This window comes from Rhinolophus ferrumequinum, chromosome 8 (genome assembly GCF_004115265.2).
Source record: "Rhinolophus ferrumequinum isolate MPI-CBG mRhiFer1 chromosome 8, mRhiFer1_v1.p, whole genome shotgun sequence".
Lineage (NCBI taxonomy): Eukaryota > Metazoa > Chordata > Mammalia > Chiroptera > Rhinolophidae > Rhinolophus > Rhinolophus ferrumequinum.
In genome coordinates this window covers 52210871-52224015 of record NC_046291.1, presented here as the reverse complement: position 1 = coordinate 52224015, position 13145 = coordinate 52210871, and the positions used below count along the sequence as shown (strand labels likewise).

The following is a 13145-nucleotide window of genomic DNA, read 5'->3' as shown; positions in this document are numbered from 1 at the left end:
TCCCTAGTAAGACGGAATCTGTTTGATTCTAGGTGTCATCAAATTGCTGATGGAACTGCAGCTCTAGGATGTTTACCTGAGGGAGCCTCCCCTCCCCCCGTTAGGAAGTCTTAATCAACAGAGTGGTTGAGAGCAGTCCTCCTCACGCTTGAACATGCCTAAGAATCACTTCGGGATCTTGTTAACATGCGGGTTCTGATTCAGGCAATCTGGGATACAGCCTGAGACTCTACATTTCCAACAAGCTCCAGGCACTGCAATGCTGCTGGTCCACGGATTACATGTAGGATAGCAAGGATCTTTGGAGTCAGTCTATTGAAGTCATTGCTCTGCCACTTTCTACTTATGTGACCTTAGGCAACTTTACTAACCCCGAATGGTTTAACTTCATCATCTGTAAAATGCTATTAGGGAATAAGTAGGATTCTACCTAGACACCATCCTTTCACCTCTGTTCAACTTCCAACCCCCTAACATTCTCAAACCTGTGGATAAAGAGCAATCGGGGATCATTTTCATCTCTGTTATATCTGAGTGTATAGATTTCACTGCCTTGACAGGATAGATGACATTGGTCTTCGGCTACTCTTGTGAGCCAAGCCTTCAAGGTACCTTCCCTGCTAGGAACAAAATCCCATTACAGTGACCATGATTACAACTGAATGGGGAACGATATGCCAGTTCTAGTAGCTGACCCCAGAAGCAGCGATGTGTTGGCCTGGTATAATGACTTCTCTAAATCAGTAACAAAACAAAAAGATTAAAATAAGGTTCAGGCTAACTAAGAGTTACGGGTTAGCAATTGGACATTTCCTTTCTCAAGCATCAATTATTCTTCAGTGTTCCTTTTCCTGTTCCCACAACAAACAACCCAACTACTTCTGCCAGAAAAACAAAAATAAATGAATAAAACACCTAAGCCATGTGATAAGTAACTATGGATTCACTGCTCAACCTCTAGTCTACCCTTCTAGTTGGAAAGCTAAAAATACTTTTTCAGACTCTCTTGCAGCTAGGATTTTGCATGTGAATTAGATTCTATGAAATACCTTCATATGAGATCTGAAAGGTGGACTAACGGTGGGTGTTTCTGCAGTTAAGTATGGTTGTGGAGGCCTAAAATTCAATGTTGAGTATCTTTAAAAAATTTTTTCAATTACAGTTCACATTCAATATTATATTAGTTTCAGGTGTACAGCATAGTGGTTAGACATTTATGTAAGTTACGAAGTTCGTAAGTTACGAACTTACATTTATGTAAGTTACGAAGTCTTGCAACCACCTGACACCATGTATAGTTATTACAATATTATTGATTATATACCCTAAGTTGTACTTTACATGTTATAACAATTTTATAACTGCCAATTTGTATTTCTTAATCCCTTCTCCTTATTTACCAAGCCCACCAACTCCCCTCCCAACAAATCTAGTACCGATCTGACACTATACATTCTCAGCTCTCCTTTTGCTTTACTGCTGGAGAATAACAGTATCAAATGCCCCATCATTTTTCAAAGCACTCTTCCCTTGGCTTCTACTATTGTTCATTACTTAAATATTATTGCAGTAGATGCTTGTCTCTGGCTTCACACCTTCCACAGAAGATCTCAATTCCAATTACCACTAAGCTGTCTCCCAATGTCCACTTTCTCTTTTTACCACAATAATACAAATGTTAACCAGACAGATGTACTACTCAGAATAAATCCCTTTCCGCTTTTGTTGCATTAGTTATGGCCATGTGGCATTAGCTCCATGGAAATGTCTGGATATAGGTAAAGAGAAGTCAGATGTTAAAGGCTGGAATGGTGTGTTTCTTGTTATGCTATGCAAAACATTTAATAATACCACCATCTGTGATACTTTGGAAGGCAGGCTATATCACAGCCAAAAAGAAAAGGTAGCAAAAGATTCAGTATTGACATATCTTGGCTGCTTCTTGCTGCTTTTAGCACAGTCTTATTAAAGTGATGAGTTCAGGCAGGAACTAGGCAGTTTGGGAACATAGAAGAGAATACAGCTCCGAAAAGGGAGATGTTTTCTGCTTGCTGCCTAAAATCTTAACCTAGTCAACCTAATGTGGATCTTATAGAGTTAAAAAACCCATGGAGCTTCTATACTCCAGATATAAACAGTTAAGCCAAATTTCATCACATCTAAGATATTATCAATTGTAAGATGCACCATTTTTATGAACTAGTAAGAAATAAAGGTTGCGAAAGACATAATGCTTTCTTATTCCTTAGAATTTTGTTCTATTAAGAGCTTATAGATATATTTAGGCAGATTTTAATCATATTATTCCTGTGCATATTGTTGGAACCTAGATAGGACCTCCAAATATCCCACAACGGAATGGCATATTGATTACTTTTGTTAAAGAGAAAACCACAAGCCCAAAATGGCATCACTTGTGCTAAAGCCTGTGCTACCAAACCTTGATTTACTACCTGACTTAACTGCAGTCTCAACCTTCACCAGAAATGTAATTTTAATCAACCAGTCTGGAATTTTCTGGTCAACCCCAATGAGGTCATCTGTCACGTGGGTCCTTTCCATCCCCCATAGAAAGAAGAGGCAAATAAAACCCTTGCCGTTCCCTTCTCCCCCCAAAGAAGATGTTTGGTCAAAAATTTAGACATGCGACTCTTAACTGTAGAGATTCTTTCTGACAAATGTGTCATTAGGTGATTTCATCATTGTACAAACATCAACAGAATGTACTTACACAAACCTAGATGGTACAGCCCATCGACCGTCGGCTGTATGGTATAGGTTATTGCTCCTAGGCTACAAATCTGTACAGCATGTTACTGTACAAACAAACATGAGATTAAATTAGCACAAGAGAAAACAATGTAATCAAGAGATGCAGTAAACATGAGATGAATTAGGCTGCTGCCAGGGTAACATGACATACTGTTTTACAGTAGACTTTCTATAAGTAGAAAGAGTACACTCTAATGATAAAAAGTGTAGTATAATAAATACACAAACCAGTAACATTGTCGTTTATTACCATTATCAAGTGTTACGTACTGTCCATAATTATATGTGCCCTCCTTTTATACTATTGGCAGTGCAATAGGTTTGTTTACACCAGCATCACCACAAACATGTAAATGATGTGTTTGTTGCATTATGTTGTTACTAGGTGATAGGAGATTTTCAGCTCCATTATATTCTATGGGACCACTGGTGTGTACGCTGTCCATTGACTGAACCATGAAACATCGTTATTCAGTGCATAACTGTAATCCTTTCTCTTCTTTTGCCAACTCCCCTACCATACCCTTCTTCCTATGAAAACCATTTTATACAACGCCTTGGAGCACCCTTCTCGTTGCTAGATGAGAGACGCTGCCTGATTCATGAATCACTTAATATAGCCAAGTAGATCTTCAAATTTACTTGGTTGAATTTTGCTCTTTAACACATTGAATTATGAATGAAGGAAGGCCCACAAGTTTAGGAAATTTTTGCTTTGTTGTTTTCTTGCAGGCGGGAAGGTTATTTTTTTGAGGATAGTGGTGGGAGGGGTCACAGTAACACCTTTCTCTCTGAGGGCCTCTGAAGGTCCTGATCTCTGAGTGGCCTTTGCTACTTCATAGACCTCCTTTATAAAGTAGCTTTCCCACAACACACACACACACACACACACACACACACACAACCCACACAATCTATTGCTCCGTTTCATTATCTTTTGAGCCTTAGCACTCTCTGAGATAATCTGTATATTTATTATCTGTTTCTTCCCCTTACAAGTCCCAGGAGAGCAGGGACTTGGATATCTTGTTCACTGCTGTATCCCGGAAACCGAAAATAGGGCCTGTCCAGCACAGAGCGTGTTTAAAGAGACACTTATTGAATGAATGAACCCCAGAAGTAGGCAGCTGAGAACTTAAGAAGAAATGAAATGGAAGAAATAAAGGGAAATTGGTGGTGAAAGTAGAAATTTACACCTCCCTACCCCAACAGAACTTTAAAAAGAGAACAACTTGAACTCTGCCCAAGTATGCTATACAATTCAGACATTAGCAGGAGACTTCTCGACTCTCAGAGACCTAGCCTCAAATCGCTAATTCCAAGTTTGTCTAAGTGCAGACTTCTCCCTTTCCCAGTCTATAAATTCTTAGGGGTTTGCATCTTCAGTCTCCCTCAGCCCTCCTACCACTCACTCAGGCTCCTCTTATGTAATTGCTGTCCCCATTGGCTCCAATTCTCATGCAAAATTCATTCTTTTCACCAATTTGCATAAAAGATACCGTCTTAACAATCTTTTTCTTTTTAGTAAACTTGACTGAAGGTTACCGGGAATGCTCTCATTGTGAAACAGCCTTTGCCATCTCTCACTACCTCCCCTGCCCCTTTGCTCAGCAAAGTGAATTCCTCCCCTGGCTTCCTGCAGAGCTGTTCTGTTTCCCAGGGGATCAGCCTCTCAACTCCAAAACATATCAAATGCAGTACTTACTCCAGATAAATACGATGTTTTCCCTAAAACAAGTCCTGGTGAATAGGATGGCCTCCACATCAGTGCACAAGTAATAAGTCGAATGGCAGTACTCCTTTAAAAAGAAGACAAATGTATGCAGGGAAGAAAGTCTTGCTTCAGTGGAATACAATGTATTTAGAGCACAACTTTCCAGGGTATGTGATTCTGATTCATTATCTTTGAGCTATGTATAGCTCTGTAAATTGTACATAGCTGATAATGCAAATAACTTTTGCCAATATCTATGCAAATACTATCAGACGGAGGGTTCCTGATTCCTAAGGGGGAAAAAAGCCAGTTTCATAGCCCTTTGCAGTCATTTCTGTACTCCTATTTTTGACTTCTCCTTTGAACTGGTTGTCATCGGTTCTGGTTCCTTCATTTAATGAACGTATTAATTGAATTTTTGGTGTGTTCATTTTATTTTATATTTTTCAGCTTTACTAAGATAACTGACAAAATTCTAAGATATTTAAAGCGTAAAAAATGCTGATGATGTGTTTATTTTATAGCTGCATGAGAGTCACGATTTTACCTTTTTTGAAAATTATATTAATATTCCTAATGTATCAGTCAGAGTTCTGGGACAGGAAATGGTAGCACACTCAAAGGGGAAACTGAAGAGTGTTTGGAAGGGACTATTTAGAGGTGTGGGTGGAGGTCTGCAGCTAGGGATGGTGAAGCACCCCAATTTACAACAGAAGGAAACGGGTACCACCTCTAAGGCTCCCTGGGCAGAGGTGAGAGGGACACAAATCATGGCCTGGCAGGCAGGGGGCAGGGGAGTGAACATCATGACTCTCCCCTCCTTTGTCCTCTGAGCCCCATGAAGCCAGGAGGTAATGGAGACACGTGGCACAGTCTAGCTTGTTTATTGCTTTTTCCACTCTTCAGTCAAATCAGCCCAACATGAATCATAAATTCTCAGTGAATTTAGAGGATCTGGCCCAAGTATGCTATACAAAAAGATTTTTATTGAGTCTTAGAATATCACTGTACTTTATATCTACATAGTTAAATATGATAGCCATTTAGTAAACTTCCTATAAAAGATACCACCGTTTGATCACTTTCTTTACATTTCTCATGGTCTTATGTCCACACTGCTCCCTGTAAGATATTTTTACCAAAGCCTTAACAACCACCACGTTAACAGATACCTGAAAAAAAATCCAGCTTCTGGGCTCTAAGCCTTTTACCAAGAAGCAAAAGGTTGGTGCCATTCTATATGTTTTCATATACTCGTTCTCTCTATATTGGGTGGAAGCTTGGTGAGTGTACTGTTGTTTGGAGAAAAGGAAAAAAACACGTTATAAAACAGTTGGATTGGTTTCTGGGAGAATGAACCTTACAAAAATAAATCTCAAGGTTTCTGCCGGGCCTTGTGATTCCACACAAGTTAATGTTTAGCTGAACACCTCAGCGTGACTAGGTGCAAAGCAGCCGAATTGCTAACAGAGGTTGAGGGAGCTGAATAATACTGTGTACAGTGGTGTGCGAACCAGAGCTCAGGGAGTGGTCTGGAAGGAAGAAGAAAGGAGGATGGCAACGTGAAGGGAGGCTGCAACAGAGTGGTGAAATTGGTTGAGGGGCTGATTTAAGGATGGCTACTATTTAATTTCAAACTGTTTTGTCCCAAACCTTTGGTAAAGTTGGCTACAGGCCAAACATATGTGAGTGGTTCTGATAAAATCCTAATACGGAAATAATAAAAACAGCAATAATGATATAAAAAAAAAACAGATGCCATTTATTTAGTAGGTCTAGTATGTGCTGGGCATTGTGCTAACAGATAGCTATACGATCTATGTCACAGTCACCCAACAAGACATATTACCCTCCCTTTTTAGGTGTGGAGACTGAGGCTCAGAGAGGTTATGTAATCACTCGGGGCCTTCGCCAGTACCCAGCAGAACCAGAATTAGAAACCAGAATTCGTGCTCTTTTCATTGCACTACACGACTTCCCCATCACCCTCTCTGCACCATCCTTATAAAGCTAGGCTGGGATGGTCATTGACAAGAACCCCTCCTCTCAGGCTGCCCATTTTACAGTCCAATGGCTATCACCATCGAAAGTTTTTCCATGTGTGTGCGTCAGATCTGTCTCCCTAGTTTCCACCCACTAGCCCCATCTGCTATCTGGGTCACTAAGAACAAACCGAATCATTCTTTTACAGAGCTCTCTAATATTTGAAGATATGGTATAAAATTCTACTATGTTAGACCCTACAGTATATGCTTTGTAAGAACAGGCATATCTGAAAGGGATCCTATCTGAATTGCATGTGACTTTATTCCCAACCACATAGGCCATTACTTAGTAATTACTTAGTACGTTAGTAGGCATTCAACAAATATTCATAGAATGGATGAAGGCCAGTCAGTTTGGGAAGGTAGAGAGCGTTGTTGGTGAGGCAGCAAACATAAGAGACACCCTCCTCTGATACTTTCTCTACATATCATGGTTTTATGTTCATGCTGCTTCCTCTAAGGTATTTTTACCAAAGTCTTAACAACCACTATGTTTGTTAACAGATCCCTGAAAAAATGGTTAGAGGCACCACTTTCAGATAATATGTTAAGTGCTGCTTCCACCCCATCCCTCCAACCACCTACCCTTGTTTCAAGGTGGTCAATATTCTCTTTCAAACTAAATTTGTGGGACTGATACACCTTAAAAATCAACTCTCATCTCATTTTTTATACGTATATTTTTATACAACCCAAGACCTGATCACCATGGAGAAATGAATTATCATTCTATACTAGTAATTGCTGGATATATCTATCTATATCTATATATCCATATCTATATATCTATATCAGCTATATATCTATATCCATATCTATATCTATCCATCCACCTTCCTAGCTACCTGTCTATCTATAGGCATAAGTTGAGCCATTTTAAAATGGAGTCACAGCAACCATTCCAGAGGAACTGCATTGTACATCTTACTCCTTGAACCTCTGGAATGTTTGAACTGGGCAAAATAACCTTTAGACTGGGCAGCATTGTTTTCCAAACAATTGTTTGTAAAGCTAACAGGAAAGCTGACTTCCTGACTGTAAGGCCTGATAATTAAAGACATTCTTTAGAATTTGTAAAGAGCCATGTACAGCTAAAAAATAGCTTATTAGTACCAATAGAAATTCTTTCCTTCATGTATTTCCCTTCCTTTTTTCATAAAAACCCCTTGCCTTCACCCCATCATCAGACCACTATTTGTGTTTCTGCCTGAATCAGTACTTCCCAAATAGCTATTCTTTATGATCTCAAATAAAAGCTTGTTGCCTCTCACTTTGGCTTTTTATTTTCAGGTTAAAAGTATATCTATCTATATATGTGTGTGTGTGTGTGTGTGTATACACATATATATACACATATACATACATACATATATATGTGTGTGTGTATATATATATATATATATATATATATATATAAATTGATAAACTTCACACCCATGGAAAGGTAAATCTGTTGCATCTAAGATACACCAAAGCACTGGCGGGGGAGGGGGTGTATATATGGGGAAGCAGCAGTGGAGAGAAGGTACAGACATGATTTTTCACTGTATTTTCACTGTAGACGGTACCCTTTGCAGCTCTGTCTATGTAATTAAACCTATAGTATTAGAAATTGTCTAATCTTATATTCACTATTTAGAAATCTGGAAAGGGTGGAGCAGCCAAGCAGTCACCCTAAATACAAATGGTGACCCTCACTAAGATGGCAGTTAGAGATGGGCTGTCGGAGTGCAGGAACCCTTTAAATACATTGCTGACTGTGCCGAGAATGCCTGCAGATAATGCTTCAAGTTGCTGCCAATTATCTTCTGGGACTGCTGTCACCGATATTATTTAGGGCCACACTCCTCAGTGTTCACCATTTGTATTTATGTACCACTGCTTGACAAGGGTCAGTTCATGAAGCTCTGTGGGTCTCAGCTTCTTCACCTGTAAGTGTGGGGCTTGCATTACAGAGGAGAGGGTCTGGAACGCGCTCCAGCAGGGCACTGCGGTATTTGCAAGCAGAGCGCAGGCCCGTCCCAGTGTTTGGCGGAGGCTGGGAGGGCAGAAGCAGCAGGAAGGTAGGATCTGTTGCAAAAGAGCGTGGGAAGGGGGAGAGCCACACTGCCAACGCGACTCAGCGACCGGAGTGCCGCGGTCCCCGCAGGCTTTCCGGCCGGCGGCTGGGACCGGCCCCAGACTGGGGAGGCGCCCACCCCGTGGCGTGGCCTCCTCGCGCGCCCAGCAGGTTCCTGCCGCCAGACCAGCGCTCTCCGGGTTCCGCCCCGAGCCGCCGGGACCAAACTTTGGCTCCGAGGCAGCCCCCGCGTGCTCCCCGCCTCCTCCTCCCTCCCTGGATCCCGCCCAGCGGCGCCGGGGGCCGGGCTCCGGCAAGAGGGGCGGCGGCCGCGGCGGTGACAGTCGCTGACAGACTCCCCGCCCCCGCGGCTCGCCACGTCCCTCACGTACCGCCCGGCCGCGTCGCGGAGCAGTCACCTGGCGCGCGGGGCTCGGCATGAGGCTGGCACGGCTGCTGCGCGGAGCCGCCTCGGCCGCCCCGGGCCGGGGGCCGCGCGCCGCCGGCTCCAGCGCCCGCCGCAGCCTCACCTCGCACTCGGGCTCCGGCCCGGCGCCCGAACGTGGCGTTCCGGGCCAAGTGGACTTCTACGCGCGCTTCTCGCCGTCCCCGCTCTCCATGAAGCAGTTCTTGGACTTCGGTGAGCGCGGCCCGGGGCTCGGGCCTTTGTGCGCGGCCCCTCTCGCCTCTGCGCACCCCTTCTCTTCGACGCGCCCCCCTCCACCCCACCCCGCCTCCTCCTGCCCCAGCGCCTTAGCTGCTTCCTTCTTCCCTCGCCGGCGAATCCCGATGCTCAGGTGCAGGAGCGGGTAGGCCGGGTCTATAACGGGCAGCGGGTGCCTTTTTACTGTGTATTGTTGAAAAACAAACCCGGAGGGCCGCGGAGGGAAAGACTGCCCGCCTTGCAGCGCACGTGCAGATCCCCGCTGGCGGCCAGGCCACTTCCGAACAGCGGCGCTTGTGGGAACAGTAGTGTGTAGACACTTCCAGAATCGTGTTGGGATTCTGCAGTTATGATAAATGTCCAGTTTTGTATGACGATTGCATAAAATTGGCGTGACGATAGGGGAAGCAGGTTATAACTGGCCCAGTGTTTCATAGAATGTTTTTCTTGTCTCTGGCTGGAGGGTTTCCACCAATAGCACATTCATTTCGTCATCAGCTAAATAAGTCTTGAGCACTTGTAAAGTGCGCGAGTACAAGATGCTGGGGTTTACCACATTTCACCGCTTAGAAGCGACTATCCATTTTTCTCTTTCTCCGATGGGTGCTAACTGACTTTGTTATAGACTTTGTATAATTTGTTGTAGAAAGGATACAACAAATTGCAGAGGAATTGCAAAGTTAGGCTTTTAACTTCCACTTTTCATATGGGGTCACTGAGGGGGAAAGGAAACTCTAATAAAGTCATAAAATTTGAGTAGAAAAAGTTATCTTCTACATTGTGAATGCTGTTAGGTCACTAATGGATCACAAGTGGTCTTGAAAGACACCAGCTTGGCAATTTTATCTTAAAATTGTGGTTTTACAGTGGAAAATTTTTTTGACTCAAAGCCTTCGGTTTTTGTTTTTACTTTAAAATGACTCAAGTGATTAAGGGGTGAATTTGGCCTTGTTCACAAGTATGCCATTCAACCTGTGCAATGTTTTCTTCTAATGAGGTAATTCCTGCTATTGACAATCTAATTTTTGCTAAGGTGGTCTGGTTGCTGAAACAGCAAGATTAAATTAGTGAATTTAAAATGCATTGTTGAAATAATATGACGTTTTAGTTTAACTTTAAATGAAACTGCTTGCCAAATTATGTTCTACAGCTGTTCTGCTTAGCATCCTTTTATAGAAGTGCAGGAAGGAGCAGGCTGCTTTCCAGGAATCAGAAGATTAAATAGGACCTCCTGGGGGAGATGCTGGAAGATGGTTGCTGAATAGACATTGACATTTTTTGCTTTCTGTTGCCTGAAAGCCCTCTACAATTTACTCTTTGCTTATGGTGATTAGTGTAGTGATTCCCATGCACATGTCAAATTTCTGTTCCTTAGACATTCATTTCTTAGAGTTAGGAACCTAGAGTTAGGAAGCATGTTCTAAACGATAATAGCAGCAACAGGTTATATAGGATAGGCTTTGCAGGTCCTACTGTTAATTAGACTCTGCACCTTGCTCAGACTTGCTCAGGTTGCCTGAGTTCTAAAACAGATCACACTGAGGGTAGAAGTAATGGAGACGGGAAAGTATCGCCATTGCTCTCCAAAGCCATATTGGAATGTTGAATTGGAAGGTCATTCACGATGCCTCACAACCCTAGAGACTGGGTTGTCTCATCCCTTGCCTCCTCTTCCTTACTTACCCTGTCATGGTGATGCTACTATCCCTCTGATGTTTCTGGCCAAATATTAGGTTGATGCAAAAGGAATTGCGGTTTAAAAGATTAAAAATTGCAAAAACCTCAATTACTTTTGCACCAACCTAATAACTCCCTCTGTGTTTCTCCCTGCCTCTTGGCTTCTGCTGCCTCATGGCTTCCACTTACTGCTTTTCCCCCTGTGTTTGGTTTCAGGATCTGTGAACGCTTGTGAAAAGACCTCATTTATGTTTCTGCGGCAAGAATTACCTGTTAGATTGGCAAATATAATGAAAGAAATAAGTCTTCTTCCAGATAATCTTCTCAGGACGCCATCAGTTCAATTGGTACAAAGCTGGTAAGATTCCTGTCTTGTGTTTCCAATTTCAATGGAGTTGTGGATTTTACTGAAGCTTAAAGCAAATACTTTTTTACTCTTCAGTAGAACCTTAAGATAGTAGCAACGTTCCTCCTTTTTGGGAAGTATGTCTGGGCTTATCCACTCCTTGGTTTTGAAAAAACAAAAGAAACAATCAGAACTGCACAGAAATGCAGACACTGAACTTAAGATTTACGAGTATGTTATTAAATCTGCAGAGATGTTATGTTATGATATAATAATATCTACCATTTGTTGAAGTGAAGGATTTATACTACCTTTAATCCTTTCAACAACTCTGCCCAGTAGGCATTATTATCTCTCTTTTACAGATGAGAAAACTGAGGCACCTACAGGCTGTCCTTTGCCTAAGGCACTACCATTCATAGTGGAGCTAGGACTGAAGCCCAGATTTGTTTGTTTCTACGATACCACAGTCAGAATGCAGTCAGAATGATGAAATGTATTAAAGGATGTATATTTTTTTATAAACTGAATTTATTTTATTGAAGTATATATCTTTATAAGTCACAAAAGTTAAAGTCTTTATCATTTTAAAACAATTAGAAGTTACTGGAATCATGTAGAAACTGATCTCTCTTCCAAAAAATGACAATACAGTATGAAGAGTATGCACACCTACAGGGCCACCTATCTACAGCCTTTCTTGCTAATGTTACGAATTTAAAAGTATTATTCTCTTAATCACTGTATATTTCAAACAGAAGCGTTTGCCAGAGTTCAGCCTTAGATGGAAAAAATTTAGCTGCAAGAGATTTCCCAATTATGATTCATGGAGATACTCGCTTTCCTTTTGTAGGCACTGTAGTTTGTGCGAGAAGCTGATCTCACATCAATTTTAAAAAGTAAGCTGAAGAATTATGACTGCTATATACCATTGACCCTTGAACAACATGGGTTTGACTGCGCAGGTCCACTTACTTGTGGATTTTTTTCAATAAATACAATAAATGTATTTTCCTTACTCCTTTCTTAATTACAGTTTTCTTTAGCTTACTTTATTGTAAAAATATTTTATGTAGTTCATATAACATACAAAATATGTGTTAATCAACTGTTTATGTTACCTGTAAGGCTTCCAATCAATAGTAGGCTATTAGTAGTAAAGTTTTTGGGGAGTCAGAAGTTACACGTGGTTTTTGAATGGGGTGGAAGGGCCGGGAGTCAGCACCCCCAACCCCTGAGTTGTTCCAGGGCCAACTGTGTATGATAATCAGGTGCTGTCTAGTCCGAGTATGGAACAGTTATAATTGTGGTTTAAGTAAGAGACGTTTGTTTAGGAGCTATGATGGAATATAACGGAGAACAGGTAATTTTTTCTGGAAGCTTATTCCTATATATATTTTTTAATTCTTCATTAAAAATAGCAGATGCAGCGCTTTGAAGTCTTACCTGTGCCTAACACGTTGGAAGTATTCAAATCTCCTTGAATAAATAGCATAATTTTTCTTGCTAACGAAAAGAAAGTTAAGGGTTAAAGCAAAACAGTAGATATCAGAATCACTTGACTTTGGAATGCAGAGCGCCATATTGCTTGTCAGGAACAATGTTCCAAACCAGCCTATGGAGTGACAGATTTTTAAAACCCTTTCATGGCCCCTGGATGCCTGCTGAGTTAGGGCAGTTAAGTGGACCTTACACTCTTGAAGGTCATTGAATGGTAGCAAGGTGTTTTTAGCTCTGGCCCTGCACTGCCATTGTGCTTGGTGGCACGACCTTGAGAAAGTCATTTGGCTTTCCTCATTTTGCTCCTTCCTTAATAGGTGATTTGCTACCTTGAATTGTTAAACAAATTAAAAACCTTCATTTTCATG

The 13145-nt window shown here is 41.7% G+C and overlaps 1 protein-coding gene and 1 long non-coding RNA gene across 2 annotated transcripts in view; one reads left to right on the top strand and one right to left on the bottom strand.

The window, feature by feature from the left end:
* LOC117026135 (uncharacterized) overlaps window positions 1–9244 on the bottom strand; it is a 45334-nt gene extending 36090 nt beyond the window's left edge. The window contains exon 1 of the long non-coding RNA XR_004423708.1: window positions 9121–9244. This is a non-coding gene — a long non-coding RNA (uncharacterized LOC117026135). The remainder of the gene's footprint in view (window positions 1–9120) is intronic.
* Window positions 9023–13145, top strand: part of PDK1 (pyruvate dehydrogenase kinase 1) — a 36114-nt gene continuing 31991 nt past the window's right edge. Inside the window, exons 1-2 of the mRNA XM_033112661.1 lie at window positions 9023–9230; window positions 11148–11289. Coding sequence (XP_032968552.1) covers window positions 9029–9230; window positions 11148–11289 — 344 coding nt within the window. The 5' untranslated portion in view covers window positions 9023–9028. The remainder of the gene's footprint in view (window positions 9231–11147; window positions 11290–13145) is intronic.